Genomic DNA, 27790 nt, shown 5'->3' with positions numbered 1-27790 from the left:
TTATCCACTTGATGTTAAGTAATATTTATTTTGAATGTTTGCTTAATAAAATTTTCATAGTTGTCCATAGTGCCAAAAAATGGCGCTGCCAGGCCCACCTGCGAAACCCCCAAGAGGGGTAAAACATCCGAAAGAAACTGTAAGAAATTAGTTTTCGTTGAATATGATATTTGTTGTTGTAACTCATAATGTTTTTGTCCATAAATTGATTTTTCAGAGTGGACTGTTGATGTCCGTGATTAGAACTCTTTCCGCTAGTGAGTCGAACGAGCAAAGGGATAGAGAAAAAGCAAAACTTGAGAAAGAATACAAGAAGAGTGATCAAAGACTGGATGAATTAATATCCGTTCATGATGAAGATCTCAGCCAAATAATGCAGGTATATAGCTAGTACTCTCTTTGCGTTGAAATGAATTGTAACCTCTTCTCGTTATCGCTCTTGCTGTATATTGGGGCTAAGTATTCCTTACCTGTCTCTGTCATCCATTTAGCTCTTTGGCCAGCTGTCTAATATGGTTACATCGTCCAGAGAAAAGGTTCACGCAGTAAAGGAAAATCTCCATGCCTGCAAAATGCTTCTGAGATGCCGACGGGATGAATTGAAAAAACTATGGCTTGAGGGAGTGGAGCACAAACATGTTTTATTTCTTCTTGAGGAGATGTGAGTACGGGTGTTATAAATACTCCATTTTTGTTTGTGTAGATTATATTTACTCCATATTTGCACAACATTTGTTTCGACGTTCAATAATGTGCCAACATTTTGTCCAGGCTAGGGTCATGTGTTAGTTATCAGTATTATTCAATGGTGTTTTTGGTATTTGATGTAGTGATTGGGAGTGAACTGGTCGAAGCCCTGACTAAGATATCAGTGAGTAAAATTATCAATTCTCCGTATTAACAATTATACTTTTTTCTTTAGAGATAAACTTATCGAAGTTCCAAATCAACTCGAGAAATTTGTAGCCAAGAAACATTATTTACATGCTACCAAGCTATTGGTATCTGCTATATCCACTGGCGAGGGTACACTCCAAGGAGTAGAAGCTCTGAGAGAAGTTCGTGCCGAGTTGAAAACCAAAAAGGAGGTATGCATGTTTTTTCAATATACAAATTAACTTCCTTCTTTCATTAATTTGGTGTCAAGAATAACAAAATAGAGTTTGGGCAATTACTCTACCATGGTGATGAATTTACAGCACCTGCACCAAAAACTGATGGGAGAATTATCTCGCCATCTCTACGTACAAACGAGCCAGGAGGCATTAAACTTGCGTCGGCAGGGATCAGGAAGAGAGAGTGGCACACAGTATACTCCTTTGCAGAGGGTTGGCTCTGGAAGAGCACGACCTGGAGAACAATCTCAACCAAAGGCGAGGAGGGTCCTCCTGGATATTTCATATTCTAGTAGTCCAAATCAGAGGTGAGCACTGAACCATAATGGATGTCTGAAAGATCATATAAATCTCAAATTTCATGTAATTACTAGATGTATTCTAGTATTTTCTCTGAAAATCCACTTGCTAAACTTTTATAAAAATGCTCCAGGCATCTATAAGATTTTCTGGCATTAATCGTCATTGAGATGCATCTAAATAAAGATTTGCTAAATTCTGATGATGAAACATTTTTCCACCAAAGATTTGTGTTTGGATTTTAATAATCATTTTCAAGTGTGCATATGTGGGTTCTGTGCATTGATCTGCAATTAGAGACTCCTAGAAGCTGATTTTTCACAGCTTTGAGTCATAATTTGTCAGCCTTTACATTTGCTGAGTAACTCACTACATTTAAAATGTTTCTAGTTTGCTTTGAAAATATCTTCGATTGAAATTGATTGTTAAATTTTAATATAGCAGCTCTAACCCCATGTTTAGTGAATATTTTCTTGAATGTCAAGTAGTCATTAAAAAAGTAATTTATAATCTAGTTTGTCTTGTGAAATGCCTGATGACAGTTTTGCTGCTGCTACAATAATTAAAAAAATGAACACATTTGCAAAGTAATGCTTCTACTTATTTTTGCTTCACCTGTGCAAAAAATCTTCTGTGAATTTTATTTATTCAGGCACCTGTGTTAATGATTTTTTTCTTATTATGTCATGCATTTTATTTCCATTTCAGTTTGCCTTACTACTTATTTGCTGATGCTATGTTGAAATGTGTATTTTGAATGGAAATGGATTATTTCAGTTGAACTGGCAATGCCATTATATATTAGGAAGGCTTAGCATTCACTCCTATCTCCCTCTCTATCAATACATCAATTGTATTATTGTAATAACACTGCAGTGATTTGAACTTAAATGCTTACAGGGAAAAAGTGAAGAGTTATTTTAGGCGCTATTAAATAAGCTTTTGATTCTTTGATCATCCGCATAATACCCTGCAAACCACCACAAGGGCATGTGGTGGGGGCTTTAGGTCACCGCCTGTAAAAGAGAATAACACCACATGCAAGTTGTTTCTAATCAAGGAATATTGGGAAAACGAAAATTGCAGCACACCTTGAAATGTAAAATTGCAATGAATACATTTATACTGTAGGACCATGGTTAAATGTAGAGAAGCTAGATAGATAGTTATTTTCTTCCTTGAAATGGGTGAATGATATTAGTTTAACTGTAAATTTTCCCTTTCTCGGGAGGGTTTTTCATACCAATGCCTTGACCTGATTATGGTTAGAGGACATTGGCAATTGCAGTGCTTGGATATCCTTTAGTGCATTTGTATTTTCCCTACGTACCAATTTTTACTTTACGAGAGTGCCATGTGTCATTATAAAATTTTACAAGTATTCATTTTCCTGCAATTCAAATTTTCGTAACACTTAAAAAATAAATGACTAGGTATTAATATTCATGTATTCATATGATTAATTTTTTAATGTCTCCCATGCAAAAACTAATGAAAAGTAGTCTAGTTGATAAATATAATCATAAAACTAATTAAATAAGCTTAGAAATGAATATTGAGCATAGCAGCAGAGACAGGAATAGGTGTTACATCAGGTTTAGAGGCTCGAACTGGAACCAGTGAGAAAGTCTTACAGAAGTCCATAAATCCCAAAACTATGACCTCCTTAGGCTGCCATTTTTCAAAATTCTGCCAATATATATTGTTATTTTCTCTGCAGAAATGACCTACAATCAACTGGTACTGGCCCAGGAGATGAATTCAACAACATTCAGGAAGATATTGATGAGGAGGACCCAGAGGGAAGGAGAGAGCACTTTATGGCTATTCTTGTTGAATGCTTAGCTCACCTGGGGAAACTACCTGATGCAGTGGAGGTGAGATTCATTTTACGGACTCCTACTGCCACTCTGTAAATCAATCATTCTTCTCTGTATTGGGTGTATATTAGTGCTCAGATTTCACTCGGTCAACTCTTTTTGTTGCATTTTGTTTGAATTTGAAAGCAGTAAGTTGCGTGCTACAGGCAATGAGTTCCTAACCCTTTTATGGAATGAGATTGGTGGGGTAGCAGTGCTGATGGCTACAGTACAATTCAATACCTTTGGGGATTGGGTTGTTGTGGTGGCTAGTGTACTGACTTCCCATCCAGAGGGTTCAAATCCTGGAGGTGGCTAATTTTCACTGATATCCCGATCCCTACTTGAGATATTTAGGGGTGAGCACTTTGAATGAGCATGCCATCCGTCAGATGGGACGTTAAACTGCAGACCCCTTGGAGCATTTGTTAAGAGTAGGCTAATGCCGATGCCATTTTTGCTCCACCCTTCCTCCTTTCCCATTCAACTTTAATGGTGCAGACGACCTCAGATGCCGGTCGCCTCCCCTAAATCTACTACTATGAATATCTCTGTCATTGTATGTACAGTATTTTGCCATAAAAACTTGTTCCTTTAAAGTCCCCAAAATGTCAGTGTGTTTGAGGATAACTAGGTAGCTTAACAGGCTAAAACTCTTGGCCAGACATTGAGTGATCCCAGTCAATGTGAATGATTTTTACTCTTTGAAATTGTTGCATTGTAAATGATATTTGTTAAGACTGCCTTGTTTGAAATAATCCCTTTTTATTCACTTTCATACAACTAAATGTGTTTGTCCAACATTTTGAATGCTTTTTCCTTGAAAAAACATGGAAGTGTCATGAAATTTTTTCCGCAGGTATCACAGGAACCATGAATGACTGACACAATATAATGCGCTTGTCATATTATGTTTCAGTCCTTTTTCCTCATTTTCTGAAGCATGAAATGCTTAGAAGTGAATGTTATAATTCTCAGGATATCAAGGGGAAAATGCAGAATGAACTCCTCACCATTGTTAAGAGAACCACTCAACAAGTCCTAGTAGACCATGGTGTTGGTTCAACAGTTGTTGCAACAGGTGGAACAACTGGACCAGTTATTTCCCTACCTACACAAGACCAGAGTGCCTCCCAAGGAAAAGCCCTTCTTGATCTTCTACAAACAGTGTTTGATCAATTTCGCATGATTGCTGCTGCCCATTCATGCATCTTACAGAGTTTTCGCCGTGCAGCTGAAAAATACAGGGTTGATGTTCAGCTGTATGAAATGGTTGATGTGTGGTCAAAGATACAGGCTGTGGTGAGTTATGTTTTAATTTTCTCATATCCCTGTTGTTTGATGTATTGGTTTGGAGGCTTAAGGTGGGAGTAAAATTTGGGAAAGGGGAATATTCATCTGCCATCAAGAAGGTCTCAGGATTGAATCTGTGACTTACAGTAAATGAAAAACCTCCTGGCTATTGCATTAGTAATTTCTCTCTGCTGTACTATGGCATCATTTGGTAAATTTGGTGTGGATACCCACCTTTACCGGCAAATCAATTCCTCTGGACTCTTCCATTAGCCTCTGTGCATGAGCCAGGGTTGTGAGTTGTGCATATGAAATGCAGTACAGGATCTCAAAATTAAGAAGCTTGGGAATGATTCTCTGACCTGCATTTTGGATTTTTATAGATTATGGGTCCTAGATTGGAGAGATTCAACACAATAAGTGCTACTATAACATTTACCATATGTCTGCAATGCTTTAACACAGCATTTTTTACCTAATAGACAAGGATTACATTCCATTTTTTCTGTTAACTTGTTGTGCTGTTTTACTAAATTTTTGGTGTGTATAATAATAATTAAAAAAAATGTATTCCAATACTTTTTAGGTAATTTTTGAGGTGAAGTTTTTACTGACAACTATTGGAAAAAAATGGACCATGGCGTACAAAGTAGACTGGGTTCACATATTTTAGTCCAGCTGCAGTGTTGGAGTGTGTTTTCTCTCCAATTACTCTGCTTTTAAGAGCATTGGATGCTCCTAAGAGAAACTTGGCTTTGTTGGATATGATATTTTTTAGATAATTTAGTACCCTGCAAGCCACCGCTAGGGTGTGTGGCAGGGAGTGTATACACACCTGACTAATGTTGACCCAAATATGACCCTACCGCGGTCGGACAATGTTATTCTGATCTCTATCATTCATGGAAAAGATGACATCTTAAATTTGTTCTACATATTATCTTTCTGATTTTATTGACTTAATCTCTCCTACTGTAGTGTGATAGGGGTAATAATACATTTTCATCGTTACTGCTAAAGAGATATCCTTCCAATTTATGCAAGAGATTACATCTGTAGTTTAACCTTTGCTTTGTGATTCCCAGCCTAGCTGCTCTAATATTTTGGATACGCTTCTAAGTTTATCATAGCAACGCTTTACAAATCTAGCTCCTCTACGCTGCACGTGGTCTAATTCGGCAATTAATCCAACTCCATGAGGATCCCATATACTAGCAGCATATTCTAAATGAGGCCCCACCAGTAAAGATAAAATTTCTCCTGGACCTTTTTGTCACATTTACCCAGGACTCTTCTAATAAATCCTAATTTTTTGTTAGCTTGTCCGAATATTCCCCTTATGTGTTTCACCCAGGAGAGGTGTTCCCTATGCAGTTGGCATTTGGGAGAGAATCTTAATCGAAAAGTCATCACTGTGCATTTTTTTAAGTTAAATTCTCATTGTCAGGTGTCGCCCTAGCATTGAATAGCATTAAGGTCATCTTAGATGGCAGCCATTAAATATTGTGGAAAGGTGAAGGTAGGGTGTTGCAATGAAAATTTACTGCCAGAAGATATTGTCCAGGGTTCACATAGTATCTGGTTAGAATGTTGGTCTGAATAGAATTTGCCTAATTATGTGTAAAGCTCTCAGCCAGGAATCCAAGTTTCAGAACCGTTCTTTGGGTACTTTGTTATTTGCTTCAGCTGCATCATGGAATTGTGCTTATTGTATATTGTTCTGAAGATTCATTAAACGAAACAACTATTCATCCTTGGCTGAAATTTGCAGGTTCAGCTTCTGCTTACGGATTACCTCGATATACAGAACACAACTAATGCCCAGCACCAGGCTCCTACATCTTTTTCTGACACATCAACTGATATATCATCATATTTTGCGCGGAAGAAGCCACAAAGGTGATAAATGAATTACCAATTCTCTATTTTCAAGTTATCCATACCATGAAGTTTTATTTTGGTAATGGTAATGGCATTAGAAAATATGTATTTATCACACAAAATTTGTTTTCTGGAGACTCTTATCTAAAGCGTATTAATTTTAGGTGGAAGTCTATTTTACACTTTGGTTCATCCACTTTTTTTAATTGTGATGTTTTTCCTCTTTTGGGTGTTCGCAGGCAAAAGAGATCATCTTTATTCAAGTTTGATTATTCATCCCATGCATTAACTATGAACAGCTATCTCAAGGAGGAAAAGGATGATGGACTGCCAGGTGGAGAGAAACAGGTAGTTTGAAATACTGTATTCCCGGCCTGTAAATATACAACAGGGTGGCAAATGCTTTTCCATTTTGTTGAGTGTAGATTGTTTTCACAGAAAAATTCACTTTCAATATTAATATGAGTTTCCTTTGAACCAGTCCCAGAGCTTCTCACAAGCTGACCCAAATCTTGCAAGACAACAAAGGACGCTAGTATGCCAGCCAGATCCCAAGAACATAACACAGATATTCATTCCTTTGATGAAATTTATAGAAGAAATAGAAAGAGGCATTGGCCAGCCTGGGTAAGTAAAAATTTAATCTTTCATGGGCGGAAGAGAATTAATGACTGATTTCATGTGTAATGATCGTATATACTCATATGTAGGCTGATGATGAAAAAAAATGAGTCGACTAATGATTCGACCCAAAAGTGGTTTGTGGAAAGTTAAAAGAGATGTTATTTTAGATCGGAGTTAAATTTTTACAAGGTTGCATTCCAAAATTTACTGCCATTGTCATTATGTAATAACAACATCACAGTTATTACTTTTCTTTTTGTAAATATTACTTCTGCCTCCCTGTCTGTTGTAACACAGCAATAGAAGGCCAACATTTGTAGGTAGCACTTGTGGCACAGGTGGTGAATTTTGTAACCCACTCAAAATCTCCTTATCGTTGGTAATGCTGTTGATAAATTCAAATAATTGAGATCCCAATATCTTGCAACTATTGTTAAAAGTGTTAAATTATATTTATTTTGGCCCTTTTTACATGAGAATATGTATTTAACAAAGGCTCATCACAACTTATAATTCAAATCAATTCATTGGAATTAACGTAGCGGCATTTAAAAAATATGTAGAAAATGTTGTCAACTTTTGCTCCAGATGTGTAAAAAATGGAATTTTTTGGTAAAAATTAAGGAGTCATATTATACATGTGTAAACAGGGGGGATCGGGATGGTGGGGTGGCTAACATACTGGCTTCTCACCGAGAGGGCTCAGGTTTGAATCCTGGAGACAACAGATATTATTCAGTTGTATCCTGATCTCCACTTGAAGTGCTTTGGAGAGAGCACTTTGAATGAGTATGCCATCCGTCAGATGGGACATTAAACTGCTGACCCGTTGGAGCCTTTTGTTAGGAGTAGGCTAATAATGATGCCGGGTTTCTTTCCACCCTTCCTTCCCATCCATCCCTAATGGTGCAAATGACCTTAGCTGTCAGTCGCCTCCCCTAAATCTACTACCACTACTACTATAATCTTTCAAGTAATGAAATTTGGATTATGAAATTCATATAATGGAAGTTTAATTGTATAAATATGAGACAGTGCAAAAATCCAATGTGTGCATCAATGTTTGAATGCATCTTCATCAATTGAGGTTTATAGGTGGTGTAAGTCCAGGCATACTTGATTAAAATTAAAAGCTAGGGTAGGAAGTGAATTGAAATGATGATAGACCACATCCCAGTGAAATTACTTAAGGGATTAGGAAAACATGGAAGGAAGAGTTTTTATGGGTTATTTTAAGCTTTTTTTGATAAAGGACTTTGGCTAGATGATTTTGTCAGATTAGTCATTTGTGAAGATTATAGAAGAATACATGCAGGTGTGGTGGTTCTTAGAATCATCAAGAAGAGAACGTAGAGGAGGGCACCTATTCAGTGGCTTGATCAGTTTGGGTTTGGGAAGGGAAGAGGCATGTTTGGTGCCATAGCAGTAATGAGGTCACTAATAGAGAGGAAAATAGAGTACAATCTGTAGCCTCTTTTGTAGATTTTGAAAAGGCTTTTGATAGAGTGAATTGGGAAAACTAATGAATATACTGCGGAAAATAGGAATAGATTAGAGGGATAGGAGACTAATCCGCAACCTGTACATGCCTCCGACTGCTCAGGTGTAGGTCGGGGAGGGAGAGTCGGGATGGGCAGTGTTAGGAAGAGGAGTAAGTCAGTGATGTCCATTATTAACTGTGCTTTACAATGCATATTTGGAGGAAATGGTAAAAGAGGCATGGGGAGAACTGAAAATGAGAATGAAAGTCAAGTTTACTAATGATCAATCTTTATTAAGCCAGTCAGCTGAGGACTTACAATCATTGATAAGCACATTAGAAGAGCAGTGTGATAAGTATGCAATGAGAAATTTTGTACAAAACGAAGGTATTGAGGCTTTTGAGAAAGGTAAAGGCTAAGTTATACATTGAAATGGGAGGACAAAAACTAGATTAGATGGAATGGTTTACATTTCTTGACAGTATTTTGGACCAAGATGGTCAAAGTAGTGGGACCATAAGAAGAAGAATTACATAGGGCAAAGAAGCTTTCATAAGGAGGCAAGAGTTGATGACAGATCTGTTGAGTAAGTATGATGTTAGGCGAGACTGTTTAAAACTTAGATATGGAGTGTGGTTTTATAGAGCGTGGAAACATGGTAATTGCAGCAAGATGATATGTGTAGATTGAGGAGAGAAGAGGATTGTTGGAAAGGAGCCAGTAAGGTTGATGTGTAGAATTTTTCTTGGCAATGGGATGTTAAAGAGTGCAATAGAGGGGAGAACATTAGACAAGCAATGAAGGGGGGAGATTTATTGAAATGCTTGCTGGAATGAAGGTAAGAAGGAAGAAGAATTGAGTTAGCGCCTATTGTAGTGTCTGGTTGTATTTTGTTAGGATAGGCAAATAAATGTATTTTTGTTCTGTCCATCCAAAGCCATCTTGAATGGTAGATTATCAAATGAATTTTATAAACAATGAAATAAGTCTTTAAACAACACAAGTATATTTTGAATTCTTGAGGAAACACAACAATATTTATCATTGAAATGAAATACATATTATGAATGATATTTTTCTTGGTACAATTTTTCCTAAACTTGGAATCAATGATTTTAGTAAGGGATATTTTTGACCATCCCTTTTGTGGAATGATCAGCTGGCCTGACACTGAATGTTTACTATCAATTTTTACTGTCAAGGTTGTTTTATCAAATAATATATTCCCCATATATGTTTCATATTAGCTGGAAAAGAATAATGTTGGCCAATGGACTTTGTATTTATATTTTAAGGCCCTGCACTCTTAGTAACTTCCTGTCTGATTATGTCAAGGAAGTGTTTCTGGGTCAGCATCACCAATTGGTGTCTTCTTTGGTTGATGCTGCAACCAAAGCTCCAGATGCTTGGCGTACTACGACTGACTCAGAAACAACTCGCAGCCTTGGAGTGTCTAGGCCGTTGCTAGTGGTAAGCAATTTTGGGCAAATTTTGGCCACAGTGACGCTGTGGATTTCCACTGTCTCCACAGGTGACAATATCTTGTCATTGAGAAATTGATTTGTCCATTTGCATACTATAAAATGATCTTCATGAAGATGAAAAAGTTTCTCATCATTGCTCTTTCCATGGGGCCCTCAACAGCTTGGAATCTCACGTAGATAGAGAGTGAAGGAAACTTGATGATGACTAATGGTGTTTCTATTTCACTTAAATTTAAAATAGATCTCTTATTCTGATATGAGAGGTGATACTTACAAATTCTCAGTATTCCAAAATTTTCATTTAAGTACAATTATTGCACCACCATGTATAAACAAATTTTTGGTGTGCATATCCATTTTGCATAATCCTATAAGATGTTCTGAATGCAAAATATGAAAATATACTTGTGAAATATTTACTAATCCTGACATGAGTTTTATGTAAAGATCAATGTTGCTCATTTTGTCGCTGGTACCCTCAAAAAAATTTAAATTAGAGGTTTAACTTTGATTCCATTTTTTTCAGAGCACCATTGCAGTGGAGAAATGCATACTAGATCTCCAGAACTTGACTCATTCCCTGCCAACATATGCTGAGCATTTTTTGGGGATGATGTGCAGTGTTTTGCGTAACTACCGGGAAACGTGCCATGCTGCCTACAGAAGCATTGTGCAACCTGACTCGGAAGATAAACGAGTTTTTAGTGCTGCGTGGCTGAAGGATGAAGACATTAGTCGCTTTCTCAAGTATGTTGATCATTCTGTGTATAATTGAATTTTTATTTAATCCCATGCTTTTAAAAAATATATTTTGTTCAGGTACCTGAAGTGCTTACTTGAAGTGTTGTTAACTTGATAGGAATAGCTGTTAGTTGTGACTTGTATATGATAGTTCAGTGGGTGGAACACTGGTCTGTGGACCAGGGGGCCATGGTTCCAGGTGAACCCTTAGGGCACCCTTGGCTTCACATAAGCTGTGTTATTTTTGGTGAATTGATGCCAGATCTTCCTGGGGAACCACATATGGCAGAGGGGAAGGAAATGGCTCTCCTTGCGGTAAATTGTATGCTCCATATAAACTTGAGTAAAAGGTGAGCTCTACCATTGCCTATCAAACCGACATTTAAGTTGATTATTGTGATGGTGACTAGAGGTGGCTCAGTAATTTTTTGTAATCTTACCGTCTTTTTTGGGGAAATGCAATGTGGTGTATACTTCAGTCTTGAGCTTTAAAGGTACTAGTACCCTTGGAATAAAAGTTATATGCACCTGCTGTGGGTGCATTATAGTCAAAAGAACCATTCCATAGCAGCCTGCTCCGCTCAGTTCCTAAGTGGCCGTCTCATGAAGTAATTTCATCAAAAGGAAACTGAAATTGGGATTTCATGAAATTGAATTATAATAATTTACTTATTACCAATTTAGGACATTTTTCTTTTTTCTTTTTATTTTTTGTTTTGAATAATGTTGATAAATTAAAATGCAGTTTTAGACAAATTAACGAATAAATGTGTAATACTGTTAGAAATTTTTATAATTACATGTTTTCAAATTCAACGTAAACTGTGAGAAGGCCTCCATTAAAAACAATCATGAATTGAAATATTCAGGTGTAGAAAAGTATTTAGTGGGTTGAATCTGATTTGAAGATCTGAAATGAAGTGGCCAAAGACTTATGCAAATGAATGAATGCAGAATTCTATGGTTTTCGGCTCAACTTGATTTAACTTCATGATAAAAAGTGAATAATAATAACTTTGTTAGTTCAACTGATTTTTGTTTTAAAAACGATTGGTTTTTTCGAATAGTCAACATCACCAGGTCTATCCGGACACCATAGAACACCACAATAAGTAATAAGATAATGGTGAAATAAGGAATATAGATACAATTAATTTGGTGTTGCAAACAAATGAATTAAATACATTTTTTTTAATCCTCAAAAGGCAAATTTTTGAGTTACAATTTCTCATGTCTATTTGAGATAAAAACAGAATTTAGATGAAAATATCATCTGTCATTAATTTGTGATTGAACTGTCTTCGCCACTGGCAGTGCATTTTTGATAACTTCTGAACCCATCTACATCATATAATGCACTGATTCCATCTTCTTTTCCACTGTTTAAAGTACCCTTGGAAGTCCTCGGCAGTTAGGCTGTTTAGTTTTCTCATCGTTTCTTGCTTTATTGTGTCTACATCTTCCCAGTGATGTCCCCTCATTTTGGGAATAGGAAAAAGTGGCAGGGGGTGAGATCTGGCAAATAAGGAGGATGATCAAGGATAGTGATTGAATATTTTGCCAGAAACTGGCCCAACAATCAATGCTGAATGTGCAAGAGCATTGTCATGGTGAAGGATCCATCCATCATGCTCGGTTAAAATAATGTGCAGTGGTGATTTTCCTAAATTCAGTTCATTAGCTATCATTAGGACAGTTTTTCAATAATCGGTAAGGACAGGGGGCCGCATAGGATCAATGTTGTCGTCAATATGGGTGGTCGAAGGTCGTTCTGGCCTTTCATCATCCGTGGTGTCATGTTGGCCATCTTTAAAATGCTTAATCCACTTGAAAACAGATGATTTCTTCCAAGCTTTATCACCGTAAACAGCTGTCAACATTTCAGTAATTTTTTGATAACTTTTACTGCACTTCACCAAAAAACTTGATGTATAGTCAATGCTCGGTGATTGCATCAATTTCCATTTTCGACAAACAGTAAAAAATAAGGACAACGGAAACTAACAATGGGCACCATATCCACAGCTCGAGGATTCGCCAAGCACAGATGGCTCATTGGGTCTCAGGCAACTAGCACCGCTAGAGGGTGGGGCTATAGTCCACATCATGGCCACCAGATTGCACCAATTTGCGCATTTATTAGAGAGACTATGTATATATGAAAAAATGGTTTATCACCTCCGAAATTTAACATGAAATCTGAATTTTTTTCTTATATCAGGTCTCTTCCTAATTGGACCGATCTTCAAGCCCAGAAGGCTTTGCAGCAGCAGATGGTGAAGCATGGTCACCCTGTGGGGTCCAATGAGGATGCCATCAAGAGTGGTTCCAGGGGTCCTGTGGATGGAGTGGCGGGGCGCATTGCAGGCCAAGGACGCAGCGAAGAGGAGGAGAGCCCAGAAGAAGTCCGACAGCGTAATGCAAGGGAAGCTGAAATACTGGCTGGGAATCTGGGAGAGGGTGGTATAAATGCCCATGAGATTATCTCAGATGTGAACCAGTTGAAGGTTCTTGCCCAGCTTCAAGAAAGCTTGGTTAGTACAGTTCTCTATTTTTTAAATAAATATTTATTTACATTTGTAGAAATTCTCCTCAGAGTCTCTGGCAAACAGCAGCTTTTGTTGCCATCATTATGAATAGCTAGAGATTCTGACTGAGAGTTATACGTGTGTGGCAATGCCTGTTTGCCATTGAATATGGCTACTGTGCTGTCGGGGCATGTGCTTGGAGAAGGCAAAGGGACCCTGAGAGGATGGCCTTCTGCATATCCACTGTCAGTACATCAAATTCTGCTCTCCAGGGTAGGATGCCCTTGTGACTTGTATTGAACTGTATTGAACATTCTTGATTAGAGCATTTTTGGGGGATCAGGATGGTGCGGTAGATAACATACTGGTTTCCCACCCAGAGGACCCAGGTTCGAATTCTGGAGACTGCAGATATTTTTCAGTGGTATCTCGATCCCTACTTGTGGTGTTTTTTGGAGAGCACTTTGAGTGAGTGCGATGTCTGTTGGATAGGACGTTAAAATGTGGATCCCTTGACACATTTCGTTTAGAGTAGTCTAATGCCGACGTTGGGTTTCTCTCCACCCTTCCCCCTTTCCCATCCATTCCCTGTGGTGCAGATGACCTTAGCTGTCGGTCGCCTCCCCTACTACTTGGAGCATTTTTATATAGACATTGAGAACTCAATGCCAATGTGCATATTTACTTAATGAATGTATTTGAGTTCAGGTGTCATGTCTGATACTCAATTCTTTAATATATCAATGATTAAAAAATGACCCCTTTAGAAACTTCTTCCCATCCCTAAAGATTTTTGACTCTCTAACTCGTGTGTAGGGAAATAGTGTGTTCAACTCATGCTGTGGTATATTATAGTAGGTTTTGTGAACTTCCCTCAGTTATATGTTCTGAGTTGTGGTATTGTTTTTAGTTTGAGCATCCATTGAGATATAGTTACATGAGAATAGTCCTGAAATTATGATTTATTCCATTAAAAAAAATTTCAAATGTCAGAGATGATGTAGAGGAAGTTGATTATCGTTATTGCTCTTTGGTGTGTAATAATTGTGTTCTAAATTTCAGGAGTGGTTTGCTGGGTCAATTAGTTTGTTTGTGGCTGGGCTTCCAGGACAGAGTAGACCGCTGCAACAGACAATGCCATCACCTTCTTCAGGAGCTCAGAATTCCGATTCTTTTCCTCCAATTCCAGAGGCCACTTTGAAGGCTTTGCAGCAGCAAGTCCGAGATTTTGAGGACCTTGCAGATACATGTCTTCTTGTTTTGCACCTTGAGGTGAGCTTATCTTCCAATAAAATGCTTATAAACTCGCATATTGTTCATTTCCCTGAAAACCCTGAGAATATTAACAATGAGCAATGAGAAAGCTACATTTATCCTATTTCATCCCCATCAAGGAAAAATTATAGCCTCCCCACTTTTGAGGATTAATGGATCCTCTCTTAAGTTTTCTTCTGTGACAAAATTCTTGGGTATGCATATAGTATACAGTGGAGTATTTCCTGGTGAACTCATGTTGATAAAATAAGCTCTAAAGTTGCTATTGGTTGTTACTTTGTGAGGAAAATTGTGACCCTGGCTGATGATTTTATGGGTCTCTCAGTTAATCATGCTTTCATTCATAGTTGACTGAAATATGGAAATGCCATGTGGGGGCGCTCATATGCCCCTCTTAAGGGGGCACTCTATGCACCCATGCACCTCTTAAGGCTGCAAAAATGGGCAGTGAGAATTCTGGGTAAAGTTCTAAGGGCATACAGTTTTAGATCTTATTTTTAAAAAAATTAAAAATTTTAATGATTACCTGTATGAATATTTTCCGTGTTCCGCTTCATTATTGTACAACTAAACAAAGCTATGCTCAATTTGATTATCAATGTTGATGTGCATAGGAGCACAGCACAAGAGGCTGTAATGACTTGAGGATAACTGCTCATAACTCGGCTATGTTTTTGTCAAGAACCCTTGTTATGCTAGTGTCAAATTCCAGAAAGTATTACCTAGAAAACTAAGGGAAACAGAAAATTTACCGTCATTTAAATCTAAATTTTATCAGTTACTGTACTAACATCAATTCTATACTGTGGATGAATTCATGTTTCTCTCTGTTCATAAATAATTTTATTCTTATGTACGCTGTTACTGCTCCTGTTTACTCTTTTCTTTTTTATTTGTAACTATCATTTGTATTCAAACTCCAATTGCATTTCTTTTTGTGTCTGTCTGGAATATTTGCAAGCAATGTGATGTGTTCCATACACTTCTTTTAAGAACCCATAAACATCAGTCAAGCAAATGCCATTAAAAAAGAGCATGTGAGGTTTATGGAGTTCAGGCTTCTGAGCCATCTCAGTTCTTCTTAAGTGGTACCCAGCCGAAGATTAGCCTTTTTCTTATCCACCTTTCCTATCTCCTGGGCCAAGGAGCACTTCATGAGATTTAGGATGGAATATGCATCTTTGTGATCATTTAAGAGCATCAAGTCCTTCACTGTCTCCCTCTAATGTACCCTTCCAGTCCAGTGTAAAGGAGTTCCTCTCAATGTTGATTGGCTCCTCTCAATCTTTTACTTCTTCATGTCTCAATCTTCACTTCCTTTTTTAATTTCTTTGTAGTATACCAATTCTTCTATCATAGGCTAATATTCAAATGACCTGGACAGGTCAGGAATTGGATTCTACTATTTACCAACTAGTTTTGATATTATTGATGTTGACTACTACCTTGATCAAAAAGTTCCCGGAATAACCACCGTGTGGCGCTCCCATCGTTCCGATTTGAGTTCTGTTTTTTTGTTAAATTGGTACATCTGTTGTTGATATTCCCTTTAAATCTTAGTGTCATAACTTGACATTTGCAAAAGTTACGTAGCCAAGAGTACATCTATCTCTGTGTGTGTTGGCGATTTTTTACAATTGCAGAAATGGATTTAAATTTGCAACAACGAACTTGTATTAAATTTTGCGTAAAAAAACGGATTTAGTGGCGCACGGACGTTGGAAATGTTGGAAAAGTGTTTCGGCAACGATTCTCTAAAAAAAACGGTCGTTTACCAGTGGCACGAGCGGTTCAGAAGTGGTCGTGAGTCAATCGAAGATGATGAACGCAGTGGCAGACCATCGACATCGAAAGTCGGTGAAAAAATTGATAAAGTAAAAGAAATGTTGGTCAATAACCGCAAATTAACCATCAGAGAAATAGCGGAGGACTTGAACATTGCCTATGGATCCGCCCAAGACATTGTGGTTAATGATTTGGGTTTCCGTCGTGTAGCAGCAAAGTTGGTGCCAAAAGACCTCAATTTCATGCAAAAAAGAGACCGTGTTGACGTCGCAAAAGACATGATTTGCGAGGCTGAATCCGATCCCACATTCATCAAAAGGATCATTACTGGAGACGAGACGTGGGTTTATGAGTACGACACGCAATCCAGACATCAGGCAAGTGAATGGCGTTCACCAAATGAGCCGAGACCAAAAAACCACGTCGTTTTCAGTCAAAAAAGAAGGCAATGCTGACGGTTTTCATGGATTACAACGGTGTAGTGCATCATGAATTTTTGCCAGAAGGCCAGACAGTAAACAAAGAGTATTATTTGGGCGTTATGAGACGTTTGCGTGAAGCAATTCGCCGAAAGAGACCAGAAATGTGGGCAGAAAACTCGTGGATTTTGCACCATGATAACGCACCGTCGCACAGTGCTATCATTACTCGTAATTTTTTGACGAAAAATGCAACAAATACCATCCAACAGCCACCGAATTCACCTGATTTGGCTCCCTGTGACTTCTTTCTGTTCAATCGAGTTAAAAAACCATTACGGGGAACGCGTTTTAGCAGCCGAGAGGAAGTAATGGAAAAATCGCAGGAAGCACTGATGGACATACCGAAAACCGAATATAAAAAATGTTTCGAGGATTGGATCAAGCGCTGGCATAAGTGTGTTGCAGTCGATGGGGATTACTTTGAAGGGGACAATATAGATTTAGATGAATAAACTTGTATTTTTAATTTTCTGAATAAATTCCGGGAAATTTTTGATCAAGGTAGTATACTAAATAATTTTCTCAGAAAATTCAATGGTTGTGTAAGTGAATTTACTTCCATAAAACTGATAAGTTCAATCTAGAATAGACTTAGCTATTGAATGATGGGGAATCAAGAAGTTTACCCTCTTGCTGATTCCTGGAGGTGATTGGTGTGGTGTAGATATTATTGATTTAGGGGCCTAAACTATGATGATTACAGTCCAGTTAAGTGTTTTATGTGTGCTACACTTTGTTCAATTGAATCACTGTTATAATTTTTTGAGTGCCTCTGTCTTAATTTTCATTCATGTGGTGCTCAGGGTCTCTAGCTTGTAAAAATTTTTGCTTTGTTTGTAGGAAGTATTAAATGAAAAACATGGTGATCATTATTTTTGGTTCATATATGAACCAACAGGATGGTTCTCTAAAGAACACCAAAAACCTGGAATATTCATTCTGGGATAATGTTTTAGCTTAAAATATTTTTATTACATTTGTGTTCCCATCAATTTCCTAAGCTTCATTTCTATGATGATAGTGCTAACTTCTTTATAATCTTTGGAAAAAATAAAATGATTGCATAATAATTCTAGCTGTAAACCATTGTTCTTACGGGTTTTCATTCATACTACAGCCAGCAGTAGACCCACGTTTCGGTTTATGCAAAGTAGGAGTCATTGAAAGTTGAAAAATGTTGTTTGCCCCTGCCTGCTTTTGATGACGAAAACTGCTTTCTATTTTTGTATTTCTTCACATTAAAGAACAGGATAAAGTTATATGGGGCTAGGTCTGGACAAGAGGAAGGATGAGGAATGCACTTGATATTGATTTTCATGAGATTATCATGTTTTTAATGTACTGCACACAAGCACATATCATGTGTAATTTGTCTGTTACGAATGTGTGTGGGAGGCACGTAATGAAATATGTAATATTTCTGACCACTTAAAATGTTATTCTGTTATAGTGTCTCACAATATAAGCAGCAGTGCTAATGTTTACCTCTATAAGAGCTGTGACTGGAGTTCCAAATTGATTAATTTGAAGTTGATGGTATCCCTGGAAATTTGAAACCACATTCTGGCGGTGCAATAGAAAAGAGCAGTCTATTCATAACCTTCCTGCAGTGTTGCATTGGGCTCAGCTGGAGATTTGTTCTGGCGAAAGCAAAGTTTCAGTTTAGCATCTTGTGATACCTCCAATGCTTATCTCCAGATGTCTACTCTTTTGGATACCCCATGCTATAAAAGCAGTGTTATAAAGTGGACGTGGGTTTTTCAAAAGTTCTTCCTCCTCTTTTTTAGGTCAGAGTTCAGTGTTTCCATTATTTGCTGCCGAGAAGTAGTGGAAGCAGTTCTGGTGTTTTCAGTGGACTAGATTCTCAGGAACCAGACCCTAAAGTTTTAGAACTGAGTCGAGTTCTTGTTAGCATAGATGAAGCCATGAGCTCAAGTCTCAAGCCAAGAAAGTCAAAGGTTAGTTGTCATCACTTGTTTACTTTACATATTTTTAAAAATTGTCATTGTTAAAAATGTTAATTTTGCTATTGTTACCTTTTCTGATGTTCACATGAAAGTTTTAAATTTCTCAGTATTATATTTTGACTATTTGCGGTTTAAAACCTTTTTTTACATCAACATGGCATTTGTTGTGTTTCAACATGTATTTTTAGTCCATAATGACGTTTACCTTTAAAAATAATTAAAATACCAAATTATTTGTTTGTTTTGGTCTCTTTTTATCTCGTTATTCAGAAATTCATTAAATTTTGCCTCATTCAAAGCTGTTTAAAAATATATAATTCCTTTTTCTTTTATTTAGTCATTGATTGTCTGAGTTTAAATAAATAAATAAATCTTCAACAGTTTTTGAATGAACAGTTATCTATCCACAGAAAATATTATTATGGTGAATTTATATTGATGCTCGTATTGTTTTTGTATTTACAGTACATATTTGAGGGACTTGGACATCTCATTGCGAAAGTTTTAATTGGCTCATCTCAGCACCTGGAACATATTGATGAAATGACAATAGGAAAAATGTGCAAAAATATATTTACTCTCCAACAGACTCTTACAAATATCACCATGGCACGAGAAGTGGCCTTGGACTATGCTAGAAGATATTATGAGCTCTTTTATCAAAACCCTGAGGTAAAGGCATGTTTATTTATTTACCAATTGATATAGGTTCTTCATAATTCTGAGTAATGCATGCTGAAATAGCTGTTCACATTTTTGATGTCTAGAGCAAATGAAAATCCCAGAATGAAGCATCAATTGTTTTGCTATCAATGTGTTGCGCAGTAAATGTGAAGGGTCATCAAATTTTTTATTGTTATATTAAGTAATCTACTTTTAAAGGTAGGTATGGATGGACACAAGCTAACCCCCTACATTTCTTAACCTTACCCAATAGACACCATCTGGTAGCTTGCACTGTAATAAACCCTTCTTCAAATCTGCATACATTCTACCCCACTATATTCCATCCAACCTTCTGTGATTTCATTTTGATTCTTTTTTGATCCTTCATGGTCCTTCTTTTATCTTTCATTGATATCATTTGCCAAAAATCCTGTTCCAAGGGTCGCGGGTTCGATTCGATTTCCACATAAAATATTTATTCACGACCTAGGTTTCGACGCTCAGCGTCATCTTCAGGTGAAATACAGGCCAAAATCTTTCTTTATATAACAGAAGGAATGGGGAGGTGGGGGGGGGGGGTGTGTATGGATGTAAGAAAGGAAGAGGAGATGGTGGGGGAGGGAAAGGAGCGGGATTGGGGTATTACTGAGAAGGAGGAGTCAAGGTTAGTCTCCGGGGGGGGGGGAGAAGGGGGGGGGGAGGTTAAGGAAGCATGGTAGGGAAAGGGTTGCCTGGCGGGGGTCCGCCTTGGGGTTAGTGGAGATAGGACAAAGAGTTTGGGAGTTTAAGGTTGAGGAGGGGTGACCGGGAGTTACATAGCACGTCGTTCACTATATTACAGGAAGAATTTGCTCTTTCCAATATCTCCATATTTTCCAAAATGTCCAACCGGGGGCCTTTTCTTTCGAAATGGAGAAACTCCACGCTGAAATCACTCTTATGGTTCTGGTCAATCAAATGCTTGGCAAATTGAGATTTTCCATTACCGTTCTTCAGGCAGGCCTGGTGCTCCTTCACACGTTCTCGGAACTTCCTTCCCGTCTGGCCTACGTAGACGGCGGAGCATTCACAGGTTAGCTTGTACACTCCGCTCCTTTCCGATTTTGGGATTTCGTCTTTGTTATTTGCGAGGATGTTTCGCAAGTTGCGTCTATTGTAAAAGGCTGGCTTTATCCGTTTTTTTGGTAACACTTTAGCGACCGAGAGAGACAACTGTCCTAGGAAGGGAAGCCTGCGCCACTTGGCTTCTGAAAAAACATTATGATTGAAACCATATATTAACAGCGTGCTTAGTTTTTTTCCTTTTACACTGGTATAAACGGTCAATTAATTGGGGCGTGTAACCATTGCTGTGCGCTATCTGTTTAATAATAGACAGTTCTTTCGCAATATTGCGCGAAGACATGGGCACGTTAATTACTCTATTAATCATTGCATGAAAAGAAGACAGTTTTTGAGAAAAGTGGTGCCTGGATGTGGCATGGATTACTTGATCTGTGTAAGATTTTTTTCTGTAGATTGCAAATTCCAATTTCTGATTGACTCTAGTTACTACTAAGTCTAGAAAATTAAGAGAGCCATTGCTCTCCTTTTCTAAAGTGAATTTAATGGATTTGTTGATTGAGTTAATGAACATTAAAAAATTGTCAAGTTGTCTCTCCGATCCTGACCATATACAAAAAACGTCGTCGACATAACGGAACCAGCGATAGACGTTATTCACTAAGGAGTTGTGGTGAGCAAAAATGTCTCTTTCCACCTGACACATAAAGATATCGGCTAATAATGGAGATAGGGGTGACCCCATCGCCAGCCCTTTTGGTTGTTCATATATTCTCCCATTGAATTTAAAATAATTTTGCGCAACGCATGTTTTTAGACCTGAGCACACTTCACTTATAATGGGGAACGGAACCGCCTTCTGTATGAGGAGGTCTTCGGCGAGCTGAACGGCTTCTTTCACAGGAACACTGGGAAACAGATTCACCACGTCAAAGGAAACCAGGATGCATTTAGGAGGGAGGACCACTGAGGATAAACGGTTGGCTAAATCTGAGGAGTTGACTACCCCATGTTTGGGGGAGAATTTGGAGTGCTGCCTAAAGATGTCATTGAGTTTCCTAGCTAGGAGATGGTTCGGGGCTGTAACGTTTGAAACTACTGGCCTTATGGGCACATCAGGTTTATGCACTTTAGGTAGTCCGAAGAACCGGGGAACAGAGGGATTCATTTGCACTAATTTATATACATCACTCGGTTTAAACAAAAGCTGGCAGGATTTGATGGTGTCCCTACAATACCTTTGGAATTGGGTAGTTGGATCCTTAGGTAATTCTATGATATTATTTTCCTTGATGAACTCTTCGCACTTCCTGTTGTAGCTATTCTGCTCCATCACCACTACTGCGTTGCCCTTATCCGCTAAAATCAATCAGACGTAGTTTAGCTACGAATAATCTGATTGTCCAAAAAGCTAGGAAACTCAATGACATCTTTAGGCAGCACTCCAAATTCTCCCCCAAACATGGGGTAGTCAACTCCTCAGATTTAGCCAACCGTTTATCCTCAGTGGTCCTCCCTCCTAAATGCATCCTGGTTTCCTTTGACGTGGTGAATCTGTTTCCCAGTGTTCCTGTGAAAGAAGCCGTTCAGCTCGCCGAAGACCTCCTCATACAGAAGGCGGTTCCGTTCCCCATTATAAGTGAAGTGTGCTCAGGTCTAAAAACATGCGTTGCGCAAAATTATTTTAAATTCAATGGGAGAATATATGAACAACCAAAAGGGCTGGCGATGGGGTCACCCCTATCTCCATTATTAGCCGATATCTTTATGTGTCAGGTGGAAAGAGACATTTTTGCTCACCACAACTCCTTAGTGAATAACGTCTATCGCTGGTTCCGTTATGTCGACGACGTTTTTTGTATATGGTCAGGATCGGAGAGACAACTTGACAATTTTTTAATGTTCATTAACTCAATCAACAAATCCATTAAATTCACTTTAGAAAAGGAGAGCAATGGCTCTCTTAATTTTCTAGACTTAGTAGTAACTAGAGTCAATCAGAAATTGGAATTTGCAATCTACAGAAAAAAATCTTACACAGATCAAGTAATCCATGCCACATCCAGGCACCACTTTTCTCAAAAACTGTCTTCTTTTCATGCAATGATTAATAGAGTAATTAACGTGCCCATGTCTTCGCGCAATATTGCGAAAGAACTGTCTATTATTAAACAGATAGCGCACAGCAATGGTTACACGCCCCAATTAATTGACCGTTTATACCAGTGTAAAAGGAAAAAAACTAAGCACGCTGTTAATATATGGTTTCAATCATAATGTTTTTTCAGAAGCCAAGTGGCGCAGGCTTCCCTTCCTAGGACAGTTGTCTCTCTCGGTCGCTAAAGTGTTACCAAAAAAACGGATAAAGCCAGCCTTTTACAATAGACGCAACTTGCGAAACATCCTCGCAAATAACAAAGACGAAATCCCAAAATCGGAAAGGAGCGGAGTGTACAAGCTAACCTGTGAATGCTCCGCCGTCTACGTAGGCCAGACGGGAAGGAAGTTCCGAGAACGTGTGAAGGAGCACCAGGCCTGCCTGAAGAACGGTAATGGAAAATCTCAATTTGCCAAGCATTTGATTGACCAGAACCATAAGAGTGATTTCAGCGTGGAGTTTCTCCATTTCGAAAGAAAAGGCCCCCGGTTGGACATTTTGGAAAATATGGAGATATTGGAAAGAGCAAATTCTTCCTGTAATATAGTGAACGACGTGCTATGTAACTCCCGGTCACCCCTCCTCAACCTTAAACTCCCAAACTCTTTGTCCTATCTCCACTAACCCCAAGGCGGACCCCCGCCAGGCAACCCTTTCCCTACCATGCTTCCTTAACCTCCCCCCCCCCCTTCTCCCCCCCCCCCCCCGGAGACTAACCTTGACTCCTCCTTCTCAGTAATACCCCAATCCCGCTCCTTTCCCTCCCCCACCATCTCCTCTTCCTTTCTTACATCCATACACCCCCCCCCCCACCTCCCCATTCCTTCTGTTATATAAAGAAAGATTTTGGCCTGTATTTCACCTGAAGATGACGCTGAGCGTCGAAACCTAGGTCGTGAATAAATATTTTATGTGGAAAAACCAAGTGTTTCCTTTGCAACAACTAAATATCTATATTTCCTTTTTTTGGTCTCACCTTTTATATTTCCTTATTTCCCTGTCCTCAACATTGCCGTAACATTTCAAGTTCCTATTCTAACTAATTCGGTCCTTTTCTTGGTCTTCTGTGCTGCTAGTGTCGATTTTGCTTTACAAGGATATCGTAAGATGAGGACGAAGACTATCTACATCTACATCTACATAATACCCCGCAAGCCGCCGCAAGGGCGTGTGGCGGGGGGTGTTAAGTCACCAACCGTAAAAAGGAAAAATACCACATGCAAAAAAAACAAAATGGAAAATTACACCCACAGCAGCGCACACACTCATGCAAAAATCCCTTCATCCAATACTCATGCAAACATATACCGCAAAACAACTAAAAACTGCACCCCATGATGCAGCACGAAAGCCATCCTACAACACGCACGGAAGCCAGGACACAACAAGCAAGAAATTGAAACATCACTACCACATGAACATGCACCACAAAACACTCTACCCCCCAAAGAGTCTGTAAAAGGCAGGGAATGCGACCCAACGTTGCAGGTAGCAGGAATTTTCCCCCGCGGAGAGGGATGAGGGACTATTTGTCTATCACACTAACTGGTGTGATACACGGCCTAGTGGGCTGAAGCCCTGTGATTTTCTGGACTTTTACTCATATCTGGATCATTCAAAGTGATAAAACTTCACCCCATATTGCTTAGCACATAATTAATCTCTCCTGTTCACAGCAAAGAAGAGTGGGAACTTTTAGTGAAAAGTTAATGATTCCTCCCCATCCGTATGTTATTAAATATGTCACATCATTTACTTGTTACCATTTAGTCTTGAAGAAAATATATCTTAGTTTTGCAGTATCTGTATTCCTCCAAAAATTTATATGCATAACTTAATGTTTTATGTTCATGACCTGAATGTTTTTCATACCATGAATTAATATGTATTATGCTGATTCAAGTAACACAATAGGATAATTGCATTCAGGTGTCACGAAGTTTATGAAACTTCTTTGCAGTCATTCATATTTCTCTTGTCAAGCAATTGTACACTTTTATTTGTACATTTGGGTAGTATAGAATTTATATGTAAATTTTTCCTCAAATGGTGTGACAGAAGATGGAATTTGATGTTCCCAGTCTTATCTCTGTTAAAGGTAACTATGTTTTTGAGGAGCATAAATGCATTTCTAACTTAGTCTTTTTTTTCAGGAAATCCTGAGTGGGGTTGTTGATAAAGGACCTCAGTTTTCTGAACTTGAGTACATGAATGCTCTCCAGTTGTTAAATAAAAGCCGTGGGGATAGTGGTGATTATGGCACAATTAATCAGCAACTAGAGCGCCTTTCAGAAATTCTTGGGGAAGTAGGAGTGACTGTGTAACAATTGTTATTTATAAGCAGAAAATATTGCCTTAGGTGGAAAGTTCTAAACTTGAAACCATATTTTGTTACAATATAATTAAAATAATTGATGATTGAAATGTGAAAAATCATTGGCATGTTAAGAAATAATGGGATGAAGCAATACTTCCAGGGTAAAATTGCTTAACTAATTTCAATTTCATGTTCATATCTACCATGGTTACACATTCATCAAATTTACTTCAAGGTGTTATTGCATTCCAGTTTTAAGTTATGTCAAAGTTAAAAGCTGAAAGTAAAATATGTATCTATCTGGGTTTTAAAATGAGAGCTGCTGCAAAAAATGTTCATTACTTACAATTAACTTTTCTGCTTTTAATTTATTTCCAACAAAGTGTCCCTTTCAAAGTTTAACATTAAAGTTAAAGAACTACTGCCTCCTTTGAGTTATGACACTAATTTCCATAATGTAAACCAACATAAAGTTTACAACGAAGGTTTTGTCAAATTTAAGCTGATTAACATTGTTATGTAAGTTGTATGAATTAAGATGGAAACATCGCTACATCATCTACTGGGGATGTTAATTTTGTGGCGTAAATACTAACCTTGAAGCTTAAAACTTGATTTGGTGAAAGTTAGCAAGTATTCCAGAAAGTGCATCATAGTGATATTTATGTAATAGGAAGATTCTTGGGTGGTCAGGGAACAGTCATTAGAATGTTCTAATTTAGGTCATCTGCATGAATTAAGACTGATATAGAATAATTATTATGGCTTTTTGCTGTCACTTTGTCCTATTAGTTTTAAAATTGCCACTCTACCCAATGGAAGTTTCATGTCATCAATTCATGTCAGTCTAAGTTAATTTCTGATTCAATACAGTAATAATTTGTAAGCATAGCAGTCTTGCAAGATTGGTAAGGATGCTACCAAATGAACTTTCCAATGTATGCTCAGTGAGTTAAGTGCAAAGTTACCTAATGGATTATGAGGCTTTGTATTAATGAACCAATAATTGCTATTTTCCTCTGGTTAAGAATTTTATTTTCTACGAGTTTTCTATCTACAAGATAATCTTCAAGTGCAATGAGTGCAAGTGCTATCTTTCATACATTGTTTTCAAGGATGTTGGGGGCACTTATTCTCATTCTGCTTTTCAAGATGATATATTACTCTGAAACCTTGTCAGAAATAAAATGAAAGCGATTGGAAAAATGCAATTTTTGGTCATTATATGTTCCAATTCCAACAAATCATGTTTGGGAATACACAATGAGAAATGGATTTATGTTAAAAATTGAAATTTGATGAAGAAAACAAATAATTAACAAACAAAGCTACTCACGAAACAATTTGATGTTTTCAATTGTGATGTTCGCTATGCAAATTATTATCCCACATGAGATTAAGCCAGAATTTGTAATTATGTTCTAAAATTAAGTTGTGCAGATGTGAAGAAAGATTTTAAAGAAATAATGTAAAATATGCAGTAGAAGGCATTGTGGTGATTCTTTATTGTGCATTATATACTTGCACAGAATTTTCTTATCATATACTGGGATTCATTTTCTGTGGAATCATATGTGAAAGATAGACCTCCCAACACATGGCTAACCATGTAAATTAATATGCTTCTGAAGTTCATAAAATGTGATAGGCATATACTGAAATGCATAAGTACTTTTTAATTGCTCTAATTTTCTACTTCCGTGATATTCCATCTGTTATATGAACGACTTTGTTTCATCTTAGGTCCTATATAATTTATAGATGCATCATATATATACATATACACAGTTGATTTTGTTGCATTGCTTCTAGGAGTTTTGAAGTACAGTAAATTTATATTTGTTGTTGTATTGAATTCATCATAACTTTCCATCATGTCATTAACCATTATATGAAGGATTTGACATTCAGAGATTTAAATATTTATTGAAATTTGTTGTAAATTGATTCCTGTTATTATATACATAAAATATTTTTTATTTTAGTATTTAAAAATGTATGAAACTATATGTAATAATGAATTTGTCATCACAGCTCATAATAATATGCCATAATGATCATTTTTTATTCATAATTCTCTCCCCATATTGGATTCTATTATTCAGACAGACTTTGTATTTATTTTATGTTTTGATTAAAGTAACAATTTCTGGTAATATTATTGTTATTATTCTATATCAAGCTGCATCATATAGTATCTATATTAATCGTAATAAGAAATGTATTATAATACGGATAAAAGGTCTTAAGGTCAGTTATAATTCTAATTAAAAAAAATGTAATTACAGTATTAATTAAGAACTGCATACGATTCTTTAAATTCCGGACCTATACTTTTGGTGATGGAATTGATTAATAGTATAGTTTACTTTTTTCTTAAAATTAAGAAATAAATACATGGCATAGGGATACTGCTCAAGCTATTCAGCTGAAAGAATAGACTAGATAAGACATGAATAGAAATAGATCAATGTTTTTTCTTTTAAATATGAGGACTATCTCTGCTTTGATTCTATTGAGAACTCATATACTCAAATATCAAAATGTAATCCTTCTCTCATGTTCTATCCTTGGGCTACATCTTTAAAAGCACTTTATGAGGGATCAAAGCACAGGAAATGGCATTACTGTACAATACTTTTATCTAATTTCAGACAATAATTCTTGAACCTTTTTTTGAGTTAAGTGCCCTTTAATGACATATATGATTCAAGCTTCTACATTCTACCACAATGGTTTGGAGGCTACAAACTGTGCCAACTCTGCGAGTTT

General features: G+C 37.4%; 1 protein-coding gene across 1 annotated transcript; it reads left to right on the top strand.

Moving 5' to 3' along the window:
• Positions 1 to 79: 79 nt before the first annotated feature.
• Positions 80 to 27176, top strand: Sec8 (Secretory 8). The gene is made up of 17 exons (XM_071592409.1): positions 80 to 139; positions 218 to 379; positions 492 to 661; positions 923 to 1088; positions 1200 to 1423; positions 3136 to 3292; positions 4253 to 4576; positions 6339 to 6466; positions 6688 to 6796; positions 6930 to 7075; positions 9849 to 10023; positions 10564 to 10784; positions 13000 to 13312; positions 14369 to 14578; positions 18636 to 18806; positions 19281 to 19487; positions 24855 to 27176. Exons 1-17 carry the CDS (start codon positions 80 to 82, stop codon positions 25023 to 25025), a joined length of 3114 nt encoding a protein of 1037 aa, XP_071448510.1. The 3' UTR covers positions 25026 to 27176.
• Positions 27177 to 27790: the final 614 nt, after the last annotated feature.

This window comes from Hetaerina americana, unplaced genomic scaffold, assembly GCF_022747635.1.
Source record: "Hetaerina americana unplaced genomic scaffold, ioHetAmer1.1.p SCAF_5, whole genome shotgun sequence".
In the NCBI taxonomy this organism is placed as follows: Eukaryota; Metazoa; Arthropoda; class Insecta; order Odonata; family Calopterygidae; genus Hetaerina; species Hetaerina americana.
This window is presented reverse-complemented; position numbering and strand designations above follow the sequence as displayed.